Below are 19714 nucleotides of genomic sequence, written 5' to 3'. Positions count from 1 at the left end.
GATATTGTCCATTTATCACCATAGAAACCGTGATAAACTCCAGCTCCATGGGCCTTATGGTACTGAAGGACTACTGAGTTTCTATGTGAATACATAACTGGTTGCAAGCTTGGAATTCTCATTAATAAAAGAGTCATTATATTTTTTTATTAATATTTTTCTTGCCCAACTTTTGTCTGAATATACTTGTATTTATGTCGCATTCATTCTATGTCCCTCTTTGAGTAATGTCATAAGCAACCATTCTTTTTTAACATTTCTTGTTCTATTGCCAGTCAACTCAGAGCACAGATTTATGGGTTGTACCCAGGGTTATGGATACATCTTTGAGTAATGTCTTAAGCAACCATTCTTTTTTAACATTTCTTGTTCTATTGCCAGTCAACTCAGAGCACAGATTTATGGGTTGTACCCAGGGTTATGGATACATCTTTGAGTAATGTCTTAATTAACCATTCTTTTTTAACATTTCTTGTTCTATTGCCAGTCAACTCAGAGCATGGCTTTATGGGTTGTACCCAGGGTTATGGATACATCTTTGAGTAATGTCTTAAGCAACCATTCTTTTTTAACATTTCTTGTTCTATTTACAATCAACTCAGAGCATGGATTTATGGGTTGCTACCCAGGGTAATGGACACAGAGACCACTGTACAAGAAAAATGCTTTGACTCCCTTGAGGAAATGATCATTATGAGAATCCAACCTCACGGAAGGTAATTTTTCCTCCTCTTTTTCTTCTCATAATTATTTTTCTCTTACTATAAACATCTTTTGAATTTTTTTCCTGACAAAAATGTTTACTTTCTTTTCATAAATCATGTTGTGAATCATCTGCCTTCTAATCCAAATCATTTTATTGTAATCATGTCTTTGCTGGTCTAGGAAAAAACACAGGAACACACATTTAGTTTTTTTCAAGACAAAGGCAAAAATTCATTATTAGCAGCTCAGATGTCTTGACATTTCAAGATTCTTTTACTCGCAGACAGGCGTGCCAAATATTTCTCTGCCGTCTGTCTGGATTGAAATTGATGTATTAGTGTTTTTATTGTTTTTGTTATTGGCTGAGGAAGGGTTTTAAGCCCAAAACATTCCGTGTTTGGTATTTTGTTCTTTTTCAAAGTTGTTACGTGCGTAGCGGCTATGTGATCTTGTGGTATGACACTTGCTTTTGTATTGGAAGGTCCTGGGTTCGAGCCTCGCTCGGCACTGAGTCCCTGGAAAAGGCTCTTTACTCAAATTCTCTCACCGTACTCGGGTGTAAAATGAGTACCGATGGTCCACATTCTACATGTTGCTGTTGGCCAGGGACCCCTTTTAAAGCGCTTTGAGCACGTTTAGTGGATATTGCGCTATATATAAAAGCTCAAGTTATATTTATTCTAGTTCATTGATTTTTACAGTCCATCAGCTTTTAGCAGGTTAGTATCACTTTGACTTGAGGCCAGATTTTATAAAGTTAACTATAGTGACGACTATTTTCTTCCCCTTGAGCTCTATTAATTCTCGAAATTTTAAGTTGACAGGTCTGATAAAGAATTTTAGGGTGGATCAATGAATCGTTGTCACTGAAAAGCTTTGAATCCAGAAAATTGACCTGAACAATGATATGCAAATTTAAAAAAAAAATGATAATAATAATAATAATAATAATAATAATAATAATAATAATAATAATAATAATAATAATAATAATAATAATAATAATAATAATAATAAAATAATAATAATAAATGATGATGTTGATGATGATGATGACGATGATGATGTTGATCATGATAATAATAATAATGATAATAATAATAATAATATAATAATAATAATAATAATAATAATAATAATAATAATAATAATAATAATAATAATAATAATAATAATAATAAATGATGATGTTGATGATGATGATGATGATGATGTTGATTATTATAATAATAATGATAATAATAATAATAATAATAATAATAATAATAATAATAATAATAATAATAATAATAATTAATGATAATAATAATGATAATAATAATAATAATAATAATAATAATAATAATAATAATAATAATAATAATAATAATAATAATACATCAAAATAAAAAAAAACAAAGAGTTATCTGAAATATTTTACTCTACAGGCTATCAGAGTCAGGACTTGAATGGGAACTTCTGTCATTCATTGTAGACGAAAGTTCTGACAATCTCAGGTACAAAGGCTTTTGTTTTTTGTAGCTCCTGTCTTTCTCTCTCATTTATAATAATATGAGATAAATAAGTGATCTATGTTTTTTAATTCATCAGTAATATTTGGCTTTTCAGTGTTTTATTAGGTTTTTGTTTTTATCATTTCTTGACATTTTAAAGCGTTATAGTCATAGTCAATAAATTATAATTTATGATAATCCAGTTTCACTCGTTTACGTCCTTCACACTTAATTATGAAGCATTTATATGATTCTTTGTGAACAGAATTTCTCTTTGACGACTTTGTGTGTTTTCTAATATTCAATTAATTTTGCTTTACTTTTGTTTTTGTGTACGACAGACGCTATCTCCAGAAGGCCTGCCAGTATTGGTGTCGCATGAAAAAGTTGAGACCGTCCTTAGTGTTGGCGATTGAGAGTCACATCGGAGGCCCCAATGACAAGGTTGGAGATTCCATAGTTTTATAACATTTAGAAATTAAGGAGAAGGCACCAGTGTAAGATAAAGAACTGAACAAGTGTGTATGAAAGGTGCCAGACAAAACAAGAAAGAAAAATACAAGAAAAAAAAAACACCCATTTTTTTGGATTTTTTTTTTCTTGTATTTTTCTTTCTTGCGTTGGCACCTTTCATACACACTTGTTCAGTTCTTTATCATAGTTTTATTACATGACGTTTGTGGTGATGTGTGTTTTACACGTTGTAACAAAATTTATATAGCTAGGACAGGGAGGTACTTACTGTATCTTCTATCACCTATATTTGTTTTTCAACTTGCTTTCTGCCTTTGTCTTGGAATAAGATGACCTGTTTTATCCTGGCCCTGGCCGGAGTCCTTGGCTGAGAGGGAAACAGTCAAATTTATAGTTATAATTTTGAGAGAGAAGGGTTTTGAGCCCAAAACATTCAGTGTTTGGTACTTTGTTCATTTTCTGAAAATGTTATATTCTTTTTTGTCTATTAATTTAATTTCACACTGTTCCTCTTTCGCTACCACCATTTAATACTTGCTAAAACTAATGTTCATGCCATTCTTGTTTTCCAGTCTGCCTGGATGCTTCTGGCTGAATTGTCAAAGACCACGGCCAGCATCAATCCTAAGACTGCCATCAATCATTGGTACGCTAGTTACCATGGAAACGGTAAGTTGTATTATTTTTTAATGTTTATTTGTTGCTTAATTTGTTTTAAAATAAATATATTTGATTGGTTTGCTTCTATGAAATCTCAGACTTTTGTGTGTGTGTGTGTGTTTTGTTATTCATTCATTCATTCATTTATTTAATCATTCATTCATCTATTCATTCATTCATTCATTCATTTGTTTTAAAATATAAGATTGGCTTGTTTCCAGGAAATGTCAGACTTCTGTGTGTGTAGTTTTTCTCCTATTATTATGTCTCATTATTGGTTTAATTAATTAATTAATTGATTAATTCATTCTTTGATTTTTTGATTGATTCATCCATTTGTTCATTCAATCATTCATTCGTTCATTTTATTTCTTTGAGATCTGTTTCACTTCATCGATTCTTGATATCAATCATTTTCTTCTCTTTTAATTATTGTATTTGATATTTCAAATTTGCAATTTATAAATTTCATTTTACTTTTCTCAATTTTTAAAAAAGTTTATTAGAATTTTGTTTTTATATTTAGATTCATACTCATGATTTATTTGAAAGTTTTTTTATTCAACTGGTATTCATAATTGAAAAGAATCATAATTATATTGCATTTTTAGACATTGCTTTAATTCTGACGACTTTACTTTCAGATGACGCCAACTTTTTCAAATGGAGCAACGTGTTATATATCATAGCTGCTGGAATCAAATCACTCAAGGAAGACACTGTCGATGAACTGAAGGGTGTGTTTATTTTACCGTCATTAAAAATTTTTTTCCCCTTTCTTTTGGTTTTTTTATTTTTTGTTTTTGTTTTATTATTAAAAGAAACATCAATGACAGCTTCAAAAAAGAACAAAATACCAACCAAGGAATCTTTCAGGCTCAAAACCCTTCTTCAGCTAACGACAAAAAACAATGAAAACATAAATATATTTCTAAAAAACCAAATTGACGAGATTAGAATGATATCAATAAATGATCCAAATGCATTTCTTTACTTTCCTCAGTGGACTTGAAAAAAAGACTATTGGAGTTTTCGTATCCATTTGAAATCATTCAAGGAATTGTTAATACCCTGTCAAAGGTAGGCCATACATTCTTTATAACCCCCCCCCCCCCCCCCAAAAAAAAAAAAACCCCCCAAAAAACAACACAAAATCAACTAGAGCATTTATATAGAGCAATATCCACGAAAATGTGCTCAAAGTGCTTTTCAAGGGCCTCCTAGCCACCAGCAATATTTAACATGTAGGATGAGACAAGATGCCTGTCAGGCAATATTACATTTTTTCCCGACAGACAACGCTGTTACTGCCAGGTACTCATTTTAAACTTGAGTATGGTGAGAGAATGTTAAAGAACCTTTTCCAAGGACTCAACTATGCACCGCTCAGTGGGTCTTGAACCCTGGACCTTCCAATCTGAAGATGAGAGTCATATCCCTAGACTACATAGCAGCATTGCCAGCTTAAGGTTGATAACAATTTAACGATGAGACTTAATTTGTCTCAAATCATTATGTCTCTGATGATTGATCTGGTCATAACAGCAGAATTTACCGTTTCCAAAAAATCTTGATTACCTTTGGTGAAAAAGGTAAAAACCTGATGTCAGGTTAGGGTAAAATTGAATCCAGCCCATGAGGGTTAAGTATTAATTAGCTGAATAATTTATGGTATAAAAGTAGTTCTTGAGAGTCATAGGGCCCATGGAGCCGGAATTTAGCCCAGTTTCTATTCCTTTAAACAGATAATAGCAATTGTTTGCTATCCTTTGGATAAGACGCTAGTCTATCCCAAAGTATTTTCCACCAGATCTAACAATCAGTTCTGGATGGACAGGTGGTCAGAAAAAAAATCTCTACTTCACCTGGATCGAACCAGTTCCCTTTGCATGTGAAGCAAGTACTCTACCAACTAAGTTATTGGGACCCTATTTATGGTATAAAATAATACATAATCTCTTCAATGTGTTTTGATTTCACCAGCTCCATAGTTGTGAAATTGGAACCAAATCAAGAATTTCACAACTAAAGAAGTCCCAAACCTGGGGCCTTGACATCATGACATCATGTGACAGGTACATGTCAGAGGTCATCCTCAATGCACAGAAATCTCAAGGTTGGTTTGAATTTTAATTTTCTTGTAATGGATAAAAAGCTTACTCCAATGAAATTTACAGAAAATGGTGAAATGAAGTCCTTCAGAGCCATTAGGTCCATGGAGCTGGAGTTTATCCTAATTTCTGAAACAGACAATAGCAATTGCTTGCTAGCATTTGGAAAAGACAATTTTTTAAAAATTGCTGAGAGTTTAACAATATTGAAGAGGGAAATACATTGATTTGTACTGGTAACAGTCTATTACTTTTAACTGTGTAGATAAAAATTTGATTTTACGATTTAAAAAAAATAATTTTTTATTAATTTTTTTTTCCTCTTCTTTTTTCTTTTAAACTGCAGGCAGAATAATGGATGAAGAAAAATTTGTGCGTTACATCTTCACCTTAGGCGAAGTGTGTCAGAGGTGTCCGCTGCACGTGTCCAAACGTTTCTCCCTTCTCATTCAATCCATCATTGCTGAACCCTGCATCAGTGAATTTAGTAAGTATATTTACAGACTTGCCTAGTACTGCAAAGAAATACGAATTTTGTCTCCAGCTACAGAACAACATTCGCTTCTTTGACTCAATAAATCTTATGGAAAAGGAAAGTTTAGTTCCTTAGAACCTATATTCAGGCCTTTGGAACATTTTTTGGATCATGTTAATGGCAAATTATTTATTTCTAAAGCTGTTTGAAGTGACTTTTTCTTTTTTCCCTTGGAAACGATGAATTTTTGAAATTTCAAGTAGGTAGCTCTGTATTAAGCATTATTTGTGTGGCTTTGTGGTCTAGTGGTATGACTCTCGCCTTTGGATTGGAAGCTTCTGCGTTCGAGACACATTCGGAGTGGTGCAAGGTTGAGTCCTTGGAAAAATCTCTTTACTCATATTCTCTCTCACTGTACTCAGTTGTAAAATGAGAACCTGACCATTAATAACAGTGTTGTCTCTGTGTCCCCAAAAATTGTAATATTGCCCTAACAGTCATCATGTCTCGTCCTAAATGTTAAGTGTTACTGTTGGTTAGGGACCCCTTGTAAAACGCTTTGAGCACATTTGGTGTACTCATTACCAATAGAAACACCCACCTTTTAGACCACATTTTTACACATTTCCTGATAGAGTGAGTATTTACTTGACAGCACAAACTAAAGTAGGTCCCTTTTCTGATATACACAGTTTCAGATTGCCATGTTACTACTTTCCACCAGATCTAACAGATCCAGCTGCCCAATCACTTCTAGGTGGACAGGAAGGTTACCTGGGTTCGATCTTGGTACCTTTCCATGTGAATGAGTGCTCTACCAACTGAGCTATCGGACCCCTGTAGTCACCATAACTAACTTTATAAATAACCCAATTTGACCTCGACTCTACCAACTGAGCTATCGGACCCCTGTAGTCACCATAACTAACTTTATAAATAACCCAATTTGACCTCGACTCTACCAACTGAGCTATCAGAACCCCCAAATAAAATTACTTATTTTAAATTAACCAGAAATGTGTCACTTTGCATTTTGTCTTCTTTTCTTTTATTCAAGATTTAGATTTAGTGGATAGCTCATACGGTAGAGTCACAATCTCCCCGACCAGGCGGAGTTGTCGTACCACGAGCCACCATTGTCGCCGCAAAGTTTTTAATCTCTGTTATCTTCTGGCACTTTCCTACTCACTTCATTTCTTGTTATTATTTAGATTTAGATTATTGTGAAATGTTATGAATTATTAAAAATAATTTTTAAAACTTATTTTGGATGATAGGCAGCCAATCTTCAGACGTCCAAAGCCAGAATAGCTCTGGAGAATCCAATATCCAAGAGGCAGTCAGTGACTCACAACAACCAGCTTCGCATCAAGCAACGACAGAAGACAACAGTCAACAAGCTTCACAAAAGGGGGAGGAGTCAGAAAGTAACAGCCAATCACAATCGTCACAAGCGTCCCAGGCCACCCAATCCCAAACTGGATCAACCCAAGCATCTCAGGCGTTGTCCCAATTTAGAGGATTCACCACGTCACCACAACTTAGAGCTCATGCCTTCATCTCACTCGGTATGTGTTTTTAGAATATCTTTAGATGCGGTCTACGTGGTATGACACTCAGCTATGTGGTCAGGTGGTATGGCTTTAGCATTTGGATCAGAAGGTCCTGGGTTTGAGTGGTACCTAGTTGAGTCCTTGGAAAAGGGTTTTTACTCTCACTGTAATCGGGTGTAAAACATACCTGCCAACCCTTCTGCTTTTGGCAGAATCATTCCTATTTTCACTCTTCCTATTCCACTTTTCAGCCATTGTCTCTTAAATTCCGATTAACAAATATTAATGATGATGACGGTAAGAATAAAATAATTGGGAGAGGGGGGTGGTTAAAATGTGAATTTTAAAAAATGATTGCCAAAAGGGAGCTAAGTAGGAAAATTAATTGCACTCCTTTTCCCTCTTCCCCATTGTATTACCTAACATATATGATATGTAGTTTTGCCAGCTGTGCCGGAATACTGTCTTTATGTGTTTCATAACAATGCCACTACCACATTATCTCATTTGTCTGCAGTGTTTCATTCATCCTGTTTTGTTGATAAAGGGGAAACCCGAAACGTCCATTTTATCTGTTTTCGTATATTAAATTGAAGCTTACATTCAATTTCACATTGTTATCTATGTGATATGACACTTGGCTATGTGGTCTAGTGGTATGACTTTTGCCTTGGATCGGAAGGTCCTGGATTTGAGTCCCACTCTGAGCGGTGCATAGTTGAGTCCTCACACATTCTCTCACTGTAATCAGGTGTAAAATGAATACATGACCGTTAACAGCATTGTCTCTGTTGGAAAAAAGTGTCATATTGCCTAACAGGCATCATGTCTTGTGTTGCTGTTGGCCAGTGATCCCTTGTATTACAAGTTGTAAAGCGCTTTGAACCTGTTAAGTGGATATTGCTCTATATAAAAGCTCAAGATTTTTACTATCTATTTTTTAAATTAAAAATTTTTTTTTGTGTGTAGAAACATAAAAGAGAAAGTCAAAATTTGAAAAAAAAAAAGTTATTAGGAATACAAGTGGCCTTAAGGAAAGTATAACAAATTAATCTTTTCCCCTCCCTTGTGATATGTCCGACCAGGTAAACTGTGCCTGATAGACGAGGATCTTGCTAAGAAAAGCATTGCTGCTTTGGCTAGAGAGTTGGAAGTATCAGACAGCCCTGCTGTAAGGAACAACGTGGTCATTGTTATGCGGGATCTCACCGTCAGGTTTGTACATTTTTCTCTCTTCCCTGATCTGCCAACCCTCCTGATTTGATCAGGAAATTCCTGATCTGGTTTCCCTGTTGTGACCCAACTCCAGATTACAGACAGGTTTTCCACCGAAAAGAGCTTCACATTTTTATTATTTCAAAAAGAGAATGTTAATTAACTTAAAAAATGACAACAATTGAGAAATATTGTAAAATATAGTTTAATCACCATGGTTATGTTTGATGGTATAATATGGTATACATGGTGTCTCATTTTCAAGTATTCAGTTGACTTGCATCTGGTTAAAGGAACTGGATAACATCATCTTATAAGAATAAGAATACTAAAGTGCCCCAAAAAAAAAATTTTTTTATTAAAAATAAAACAAAACAAAATAATTTAATAACTCTACAAAATAATCCTGTTACTGTTGGTTATTATTTTCTTTTCTTTTTTTTTTTTGTGCATGTTGAAATTGTTATTAGTTGTCAGTGTGGCAGGCTCAGGTTTGACTAATCTAACATTCCCTTTTTGGCATTTTGATAAGTTGGCAGGTTATTATTATTATTGTTATTATTATTATCATCATCATCATCATCATCATTATTATTATTATTATTATTATTATTATTATTATTATTATTATTATTACTATTATTATTATTATTATTATTAATATCCTTCTCCTCCTCCTCCTTCTTCTTAATTCATTGCTAGATTTGCTATAAATGATTATTTAATGATAATTATGATATGAACAGAATCCAATTTGAACTTTTACGCTGTTCTTATTCAACTTAGCTGCGTCTCATTTTCAAACATCCCAGCATTTATTGTAAATAACTCTTTAGTGATCATCTTTAATTCGTGATGCCATGACTGAAAAAAACTTTTGACCCTTCTTTTATCGATAGATACACAACTCTTGTGGATAGATACATCACCAACATAGCGGCCTGTCTGAAGGACTCTGATGCGTTAGTGCGCAAAAATACACTAACCGTCCTTACCAAACTCTTACAGGTTTGTATCTGCTCTTAATAATAAAAAACAAAATAAAATAATTCTCTTTATTCATCCCATAGGGGAAATTTGTTTCTAGGGTCTATTCCAAGGGAAGAGTGGAATAACCCAGGCATCAGCCACAGTGCAGCGCCCACAAATTGAGGTATGGTGAGGTGACTTGCACACAGTGCAGTGGTGGGTGATCGAACTTGGTACTTTTTGGGTATGGAGCAAAGACCATACCGCTGAGCCACGCTGCCCCCTGCCACTTATACTGATTTGTGCTGAATTTTCTGAGGCTAGATATTGAAGGACCATGATCGATATCTGGTGCAGTCGAGATTTTTTTCTGACCCCCTTCCCCCATCCTTGCTGCTCCCCTGGTTACCCAGCAGTGATTGGGTAGCTGGGTCTGTTGGATCTGGTGAAAAGTACTTTTTGGTAGACTTGTGTCCTATTCAAAGGGTAATGAAAATGTTGCTGCTTGAAGCACGAAGGAGAAATTTCAATCCTTATCATTATTTATTTAAAGGGTAGCAAGCAATTGCTATTGTCCGTTTTACGCTATTAAAAAACTTGTGATTTGTTAAAACTTGAGCTTTTATATATAGCGAAATATCCACTCAACATGCTCAAAGAGCTTTACAAGGTGTCCCCTAGGCAACAGCTACACTTAACGTGTAAGATAAGATATTACAATTTTTTTTTACAGACAGAGACAATGCAGTAAACGGCTAGGTGCTCTTTTTACACCCGAGTTCAGTGAGAGAATCTGAGTATCGAGCCTTTTTCAGGGACTCAATTGTGCATCACTCAGAGCGGGATATACCTTGTTTTTATTCCTTTGCAAACAACTTACATCACACAAGTTCTTCAGCTCTTTTATTTTGATCTATGCATACAATTGGGAATTTTAATTTTCTTAATATTTGTGAAGTTCTAGTTTTTAAAAAAATCGAGGATGGCTAGAGCTCAGGTGGTCGATGGTTTGGATAAGTAAGTAAGTAAGTCAAGGATATCGGATGCCATACACAATTGGGCTAATTTATTCAATGTTCTTTTATTGTTTACCTCAAGAGTCCAAATATTGAATTCCTCACAAACACATTATTTTTTTTCCTGCAGGAGGAGTACGTGAAATGGAAAGGAGTGTTATTTTTCCGATACATCACCACCCTTCTTGATGAAATTGAAGAAATCAAACATCTCTGTGAGTACAGTACAGAAACAAACCAATTAAAGTTGATGTACCATCACCCTCTATCTATCTCACTTGAAGACTGAATTGAATTATACAACTTTGGTAATAAAAAAAAAGACTCAGTTAGAACCAATCTGTTGGTTTAGTTTATCACATCATCAACTTTTGATGTTGCTATAATACATATTTCACTATTCGTAATCTAGACACTTGAGATTGGTAAAAAAAAGAAAAGAGAGAGAGTGTACATACATTTTGCAGGGATCCCAATAGCTCTGCCCAGTTAGTAGAGCACTCACTTCACACTTCGCAAAGTGACTGAGATCGATCACGAGTGTAGTCGATATTTTTTCCTGACCTCCCTGTCCACTCGTCAGTGATTAGGCAGCTGAATCAGTTAAATCTGTTGGAAAGTACTTTGCAATAGACAAGTGTCCTATCAAAAGGATAGCAAGCAATTGCTATTGTCCTTGTCACGCTATAGAAACAGGGATAAGCTCCCCAACTCCATGGGCCTAATAGCTCTTAAAAAAAAAATAAATTTGCATGTGTTGATCATGAGAGCACATTGATAATGTACAAATTGGAAGTCGTGTATGTATGTAATGAATTCACTTTGCTCATATATAGGACCATCTTATCTCTATGGGCCTTTCAAATTTTATACACCTGCCAAACCACCCCAATCCCAAAATTAATGACTGATTAATGTTTCCATATTCAAACTATCTCTCTAGCTAAAAAAAATCTTTCTCTGTTGAGGCCACAAAAATAAAATATGGAACAAATTAAATTAAAAAATCAAATTCACCCCCGAGTTCAATAATTTTCGGAAACTTTCGAAAACATTCCTATTTAGATAGGCTTTTGAGTAGTAGTATTTGCGTTTTGTGTTAAACATTGTTTTTGTATGTGTAGCGGCTTAAAGCACATTGTGGTTTCTGCACGCTATATAAATTTATTATTACGACTTAACATATTACATAATTTTCTTTATGCTTGATTTTTTTTTAATGTGTTGATACAGCTGAGTTTTGCCTGGAGCACCTGTTTTTGAAGAAGTATCCTACATTGTTTTTCAACCCATTCATCGAGTGTATTTTCTATTTCAACAACTACACCACCCATGCAGGTTTGTGAGAAGTCTTGGTAATCAAACCCTTAATTGCTATCCTGTGGTATTATCCATATCAACCACTCAGCCTTTATTATAAAATGTATCCCAAATGCTTTGCTTTGCCTTTATACTCACATTCTCTCACCGAACTCAGGTGTAAAATGAGTACCTGGCCATTAACAGTTGTTTTTGTCTCTGTCTGAAAAAATTGTAATATCGCCTAACAGGCGTCATGTCCCATTCTACATGTTACGTGTTGCTGTTGGTCAGGGACCTCTTGTAGAGCGCTTTGATCATGTTTAGTGGATATTGTGCTATATAAAAGCTCAAGTTTGAGAACGCCATCAGTTCATCTCTCAAATTTGTCTTAGGGAAGACTGGAATAACCCAAGTGCCAGCCACAGCGCAGCACTGCAAATTGAGCTAGGGAGAGGTGGCTTGCTGAAGGTCTCATAATGTGGTGGATATTCGAATAAGGTATCTTTTGGGCTTGAATCAAATTACCATACTGCTAAATGCCACACTGCTCCACTCCCTCTTTATCAAGTCATAATGACAAGGCACAGTTTCCTCAAACCACGATTTCCTTGAACATCTTTGCATGTCCTGAGGAGTTCAAGGAAACTGTGCTGGAGTGTAAAGTCGGTGACTCAATGTTAGGTTTAATCGTCTTGTAAATAAGTTATGTAGTGTTGAGTGTGACCAGTGACCTGATGGGTTAGATTTTAATTCCATTTGGTTTGAAAGACAAATAAATGAAAGCTTTGTAAAGAGAATTGAGAATGGTACACCCTTGTAATTATTCTATATAACTGTTCATATTTACTGTTTTATTTGTTACAATATTTATTATTATATTTATCATCAAAAATTTTTATCTTTTCTTTTCTTTTAAAAAAATAAAAAAATAAAAGTATACAACAAATTCAAGCAAACAGACCGAGAGAAAACAATGTTTACCTTAGCTGGGCCCAAGAAAGCTAGGTGAGTAAACAAACACCATTGCCTGGAACCGGTTTTATGTTAGGATGACTAAGATGCTGAAAATTGAATTTATATCCAAAAATATCAAAACTTGGTTAAGTTTGTGTGGCTATGTGGTTGTGTCGTATAACACTTGCTTTTAGATAGGATGGTCTGGGTTCGAGAACCGCTCTGAGTTGTTCTTTGAAAAGACTTGTTACTCATATTCTCATATTCTCTCAGTGTACTCTGGTGTAAAATGAGTACCTGGCCGTTAACAGCATTGTCTCTGTCCGCCAAGAAATTGTAATATTGCTGAACAAATGTCATGTCTCGTCCTACATGTTAAGTGTTGCTTTGAGCATGTTTTGGTTGATAGTATGCTATATAAATGCTCAAGTTTAAAAAAATAAAATTTTAAAACGTTTTATTCAAAAGAATGAAAATAATATTTCAGAGTGCAAAAAAAAAAAAAATTTCATATTTTTGATCAGCTTGACTTGAATTTGATATTTTAGCATTTGGATCATCCTGACATAATACTGTTTTGAGACGGTGGGTCACATATGTTATGTCTTTACAGGTTGTGCTATTCCTGAAAATATGTATGCTCATCTAAATATTTGTATTTGGTTATTATTACGGGTGATCATTATAGTTTGGTCTGTTTTAACACAATGGTTTTATTTCTCTATTATTTATTAAAAGATGTTAATTAATCTGGGAGGTCGCTTACTGTGTCTTCTATACCCCTATATCTGTTTTCCAACTTGCTTTTTGTCTTTGTCTCGGAATGAGATAATTTGGTTTTTGTGCTTTCCCTTGTCGAAGTCCTTCGCTCAGAGGGAAACAGTTTTTGGGAGATGATATTTTATCTCTTGTAAATCATCTCTCTGCTATGATTTGTTATATTTGTTGTTTTGAATGTTTAATGTAAGCATTTGATTTTATTCCTCTTAGTGGGATCCTGTATTTGTGTCTGGATGAGACTTTTAAGTGATCTCAAACTAAGTTCACTGATAGTGTGTTCATGGAATCTACATCTGTTCCCTATATGAACCATTCCTCTTACTTTTTCTTGTGTGGTTTTACTAAATCTAATTTCTTTTGGACTATTCCAGTTTCTTCCTTTTTTGGGCACTGAATTGAGACCTAAATGTATTACAATTGCCGTAAAACCCTTAAAAATTAAAACAAAAACAAACAAAACCTCATAAAAATGAAAGTCTTGTCAAAGTCATTTGTAATAACCTCCAATTACTTGTATACTTTCAGACAACGCATGCGCCTGTATACCTACATGTTAGAACACATGAGTGATGAGCAAAGATTCAAAACAACTGCAAAACTAAATAAAGATGTAAGTATTAAATATGTGTAACTGTGTATTTTTGATATCTGAGGGTGTCCTGTTTTAGGATTATGAAAAGTTGGCTGCTAGGAATTGGAAATTTACAGGACAATATTCAAAGAGATGGAAGAAGTTGGTAAGACCCGGTTCAAGCTGAATTGACAAGCTGAAGAAAGAAATGCTTAGAGACATTTTTTGGCACCTTGTGTTGGATTAGAAGGAAAAGGAGTAATGTAATATTATTGCCAACTTGTAAGTTGTCAATTACGTTGACTTACAACTACGTAAGTTAACAATTACGTTATAAGGAGTAACGTAGTATTATTAAAGGATGTTTATTGAAGGGTAAGTGTATTCTTCTATTTTTTTTCAATTGCCTATTGACTTTTTTCTTTTTCACTTCCTCTCTCTTCCTCTTCCCCCCCCCCCCCCCCCCCACACACACATACACAGATATTGTCAGCCATTGTTGAAGGAATGATCCCATTGGATGTTGAGGGAGGGCTGATACTAAAAGATGCTCTAGCTATTCTCAGCTGTAAGGTAAAAAACTGTAAAGGACTCTCGATGTTTGTATGCGTTGTTGCCGGTGAAACAAATTGCAAGCATTATTTGTCTAAGTTGCTTAATGAGAATGGTATTTTTAAAAAATTGCTAGCACAATCATCATACTTATGTAGTTTGGTTGATGACTTGTCAATCGGTGATTTAATAAGTGACTAACGCCATGTTTTGATCTCTTTGGTCTCAGTTTTTGTAAGATAAATAAGTAGGCTTAAAAAAAGAAAAAGAAATTCCTTTTAGTCATCCCTAAAGGGAAATTTGTCTTTAGGGTCTATCCTAAGTTTAGACTGGAATAACACAGCTGTCAGCAGCAGTGTAGCGTTGCAAAGGGAGCTTGGGTGAAGTGACTTGCTCAAGGCCACACAGCGCAATGGATATTCTAAGTCGGTGGTTTTGAGTACAGAGCAGAGACCATACCACTTGAGCCACACTGTCTCCTTTTGACATGTATTAAAAGAAGGAATATTTCTTGCAGTTGGGTCTTTGAAAGAAAAAAAAAAAAGGGAAAAGAAAAGAAAAAGTAAAGAAAAGGAAAGAACAGAATTAACTGATTTTCCTGAATGCCTTTTTGTGACTCAGCAGTACAGTCTTTGCTTCATACCCAAAAGGTACTGAATTCAAGCAACTGTCACTGCGCTGTGTGGCCTTGAGCCCTAGCTCAATTTGCGGCGCTGCACTGCGACTGACACCTGAGTTATTCCAGTCTTCCCTTGGAATAGACCCTAGAGACAAATTTCCCCTATGGGATGAATAAAGGGAGTTTTTTAAAATCTTATTTTTCTTGTTTTCCACTTAAAGCTGAAATATTTTTTCATTTATTGTTAATTTCTAGATTACTAATAAACTTGAGCTTTGAGATTTTTTGTAGTGCAATATCCACTAAAAACATACTCAAAGCGCTTTACAAGGGATCCTTAGCCAACAGCAACACTTAGCATGTAGGATAAGAAATGACGCCTGTTAGGCGATATTACAATTTTTTCTGGTAGAGGCAATGCTGTTAATGGCCAGGAACTCATTTTACACCCGAGTACTATGAGAGATTGTGATTAAAGACAAAGAGAAAAACAAAACAAAACAAAACAAACTGAATCAATGTCTTTCTAGGAACAGCTTGCATTGTGAACCAGGTACCTAACAAGTGTGTCAGTGCATGACATAATCAGTCAGAAGGTGAACATTTTGGATTTGCATTTTTTGCATTTTCTATGAAAGAATATGCTCACCAGAGCAGTTTAATCTTTATTTGAAGTAAATCGGGTGATTTTTCATGAAGTTATGGTCGGATGTACGGGAAAGGTATCCAGCAATTTTTCTCAAATTTCATACTTTTCAACTTGACTAACTGTAAAAAATATTTAGAAGTGAAATTAAGCTTTGATATTTCCCGAAGATGTACAAAAAGGGTTGATTTATTCATTTATGACAAGAACTGATTTTTGATAAAAATTGCCCTTCTAACTAAATTTGGCAATATCTCAGTTCAAACCTTTTCATCACCGACTTATTAAGTCATTCACTGTAATATTTTTTAGATCTATAATTTTTTTTTGCCTCCCCCAGGAAATAAAACTGTCGACCATGAAGACTAAACCATCAGAGGAAGCAGGCGAAGAGGAAGAGCCTAACGTGGCTCAGATTGTTACGGCAACAGCCAAGAAAGTCCTGATAACTCAGGTCGTCAGAAGAAATGTCATTGAAAATGTCGTCCCAGTAGTCATTGCTCTCAAGCATTTGGTGAGTAAACGTTTGCTCTGATTTTTATTGGTGAGAATTTTCCATGATGTAAATTAAAGATTTAAAGCTTAAAAAGTTAAAAAGTAGCTATACGATTTTATATGTTTTATTTTGACATGTAGACGAAATGTTAGAATAAAAATCTGATATGTTCTATGACATTTAGAGTATACCTATAATTAAAAAAAATATAAAGGAAACAATTTTCTTAAAGTGAGGTCCTCATGAGTCCCAGGTTTGAGAGTTTTTGCCAAGATGAGGTTCATTTAATTTAAATTTATCAATATTTGAGGGATGAGTTTTCTGCCCTCAGAACAGACCTTATGGATTTTCTTTTCTATTGTATAAAATATGCCTCCCATTAGGCATTTTGTTTTGTTTTGAGTGCTTTAGATTTGGTGTATCTACTTCCAGTTATTCATCCAAAGCTCATTTTTGAGTTGGGTAATTTTAGTAATATTATTGCCAAGGATGGGAAATATTTTTAACACATTTTCCTACATCCAGTCCCTCATCACGATTGTTAACTAACATGGGCTTGAATTCTCTGCTAATTTGAAGTTCACTGATTCAAAATAAGTCTCAGGAGGAATTTATTTTTATCGCTTTTCTAGGGGAGTAATGTCCCCTTGGAAAGTTATTTTAAAATATTTTTTATTATGTGTTCTTGTTCAAAATTTAGTTTAAGATTTAAATCTCAACCTTGAAAAATAAATGGCTCATTCACTTCTACAGTTGGAGAAAGAACACTCTCCTATTCTGAAGAATCTGATGACCTATCTACGGGAACTTATGGCAGACTACAAGACTGAGGTCAAAGGTTGGTGTCAAACTCATGAAAGTGAAACATTCTTTTCATGAACTCAATGATATTTTTATAATAATGTCTGTATAACTTGCATTTGTAACAATTAATATGAATGTGAACATTAGAAGCTCTCATTGTTATACCTACAAAATGTTTATGGTAAATGTCAAATTTTAATTCTTTGCCTTTTAATTTTAAAAATTAAATTGAGCTTTTATATAGCACAATATCCACTAAATCTTCTCGAAGCGCTTTACAAGAGATCCCTGGCCAACAGCAACATTTATCATTTAGGATGGGACATGACGCCTGTTAGGCGATGTTACAATTTTTTCGGACAGAGACAATGCTGTTAACGACCAGGTACTCATTTTACACCTGAGTACAGTGAGAGAATGCGAGTAAAGAGCCTTCTCCAAGGACTCAACAATGCGCCTAGTAAGGCTTGAACCAGGACTTTCTGGTTCGAAAGCAAGTGGCATACAGAATGTTAAAATAAGAAAGCAAAGAATTTTTTTCTTCATATTTATAAACCTTTTTTTCTTTTTTTTTTTTCCAACAGATATTCTGTCCGCAGATAAACAGTTAGCAGAGGAAATCGAATTTGATCTCAAGAACTTTGAGAAGCAACGAGCTGAGTGGGCTGCCAGGCTCAGTAGGAGGGTATGTTGATCACTGATTGAAAATGAATGAATTACGATATTAATGATTTTTAATCACAAAGGATTTTTGGTTCTTTAACGACGTCATAGACTATATTCCGTCTTATAGAGGTTTCCTTTATGGCAGGGTCAACTGCATATGATTTGACTACATTAATTGTACCATAATTTTATGGCTAACTCAGACCTGCTTACTTCTACAAAAAATTCGAAAAACTACGAATTTTGGCTCCATCTGCAGCTCAAAATAATAAATAAATAAAATAAAAAATAAATAAATAAAAATAAATAAAAATAAACAAAATTCCCTTTATTCATCCCATAGGGGATATTTGTCTCTAGAGTCTATTCCAAGGGACGACTGGAATAACCCAGGCATCAGCGGCAGTGCAGCACAGCGCCACAAATTGAGCTAAGGCAAGGCCACACAATGCATGGCGGGCAATCGAAATTGGTACCTTCCGGGTACGAAGCAAAGACTGTACCGCTGAGTCATGCTGCCCAATATAGAGTCAATTATATTCGTAAATGACACAGTGTAAGGACTTACAAACGTTTTTCAATCTTTCTGAGGGTTAATTGGTGACTTGCAAAGGTAAATTTTATGACTAGTATTATTTTCTCCATGAAAACTACGAATTTTTCAAAGTTCAAGTAGGCAGGTCTGGGGCTAACTTCTGCAATTAAAAAAAAAAAAAAATTAATTGAAAATGAAAATCCAAACCCAAACTTAAGAATAAAAGAAGAATTATGTTTGAAATTTTGAATTTTAATTTCTTTACCAATGCAGTGTTCTGCTACCAGCACCCCAACTTCAACTCGACCTTCGACCCCAGTTGCCATTCGCCCTGATGGGAGACGACTCTCACGACAAATAACCTCTCCTTCACCCCTGGCCTCAGCCAACAAGGATGATGACCATGCTCCACCAAGCAGTCCATCATCAAATAATAATGGACGTGTGCTTGCAGAAGCATCCACAAAGTTGAATAAAGTTGCAGCTGAGGAGAATAATGGAAAAAGTTCACCCGTATCTGAAAGGTTAGTTCTGATGAGGGAAACCCTTGCCAAAAAAAACAAAAGAAACAAAACTGCTTTTTGAAATCTTTCTGCTGTCATTTTTTTGGGTTTTTTTTTGCTAGAGACTTAGAATTGTTTTTATTTTTGTCCCTTTATTTATTTTGTTAAAGCTGAAATTATTAGTTGGTTAAAGGCAACAATTAGGGGGGAGCTAGACACTGTATTATAGTCACCTGGAACAACTATATAAGACGTCTAATTCCTATGTCATGGCACAAGACCGAAGGGCTCGAGCTCAGGTGGTTGCTGGTTCGGATAAGTAAGTAAGGGGGAGCTAGATTTTTTTGGATTTAAGGGTAGGTAAAACCATTTAATGGAGAGAAGCTTTGCATGGAGTATTTTTGTATGGTCTTTACATGAAAAATAATCAGGCTTTTTGCCTTTTGCAAAGAATATCCCATGTTCTGACCTTGTGATTAAATTTTGGTTCTATTTTACGACTAATACAGTTATGGAGTAATTAGTAATAGATGTTATATATTATATATTTTGCAGATCAAAATTGTTTTTCTCTTTCTTTGTTCTCTTTCTGTCCTTGGCTTCAAGTAGTTTTTT

The 19714-nt window shown here is 34.7% G+C and overlaps 1 protein-coding gene across 2 annotated transcripts in view; it reads left to right on the top strand.

Annotated features, from left to right (window-relative positions):
* Window positions 1-19714, top strand: part of LOC144968110 (condensin-2 complex subunit D3-L-like) — a 50124-nt gene that overhangs the window by 17445 nt on the left and 12965 nt on the right. For both annotated transcript variants that reach the window (XR_013644521.1, XM_078906111.1), the window contains exons 19-38: window positions 603-716; window positions 2133-2201; window positions 2540-2642; window positions 3245-3341; window positions 3977-4069; window positions 4336-4412; window positions 5316-5448; window positions 5790-5930; window positions 7196-7486; window positions 8557-8686; window positions 9586-9694; window positions 10802-10886; window positions 11905-12009; window positions 12909-12978; window positions 14233-14317; window positions 14762-14851; window positions 16436-16609; window positions 17345-17429; window positions 17980-18080; window positions 18870-19120. Coding sequence is in view for 1 of the 2 variants with exons in the window: in XM_078906111.1 (XP_078762237.1) it covers window positions 603-716; window positions 2133-2201; window positions 2540-2642; window positions 3245-3341; window positions 3977-4069; window positions 4336-4412; window positions 5316-5448; window positions 5790-5930; window positions 7196-7486; window positions 8557-8686; window positions 9586-9694; window positions 10802-10886; window positions 11905-12009; window positions 12909-12978; window positions 14233-14317; window positions 14762-14851; window positions 16436-16609; window positions 17345-17429; window positions 17980-18080; window positions 18870-19120 (2403 nt within the window). In the remaining variant the exon portion in view is untranslated. The remainder of the gene's footprint in view (window positions 1-602; window positions 717-2132; window positions 2202-2539; window positions 2643-3244; window positions 3342-3976; window positions 4070-4335; window positions 4413-5315; window positions 5449-5789; window positions 5931-7195; window positions 7487-8556; window positions 8687-9585; window positions 9695-10801; window positions 10887-11904; window positions 12010-12908; window positions 12979-14232; window positions 14318-14761; window positions 14852-16435; window positions 16610-17344; window positions 17430-17979; window positions 18081-18869; window positions 19121-19714) is intronic.

This window comes from Berghia stephanieae, chromosome 3, assembly GCF_034508935.2.
Source record: "Berghia stephanieae isolate SIO BIC M18660-M18661 chromosome 3, UCSD_Bste_1.3, whole genome shotgun sequence".
NCBI lineage: Eukaryota > Metazoa > Mollusca > Gastropoda > Nudibranchia > Aeolidiidae > Berghia > Berghia stephanieae.
The sequence above is the reverse complement of the archived record's forward strand: the minus strand, read 5'-3'. Positions and strand labels throughout refer to the sequence as shown.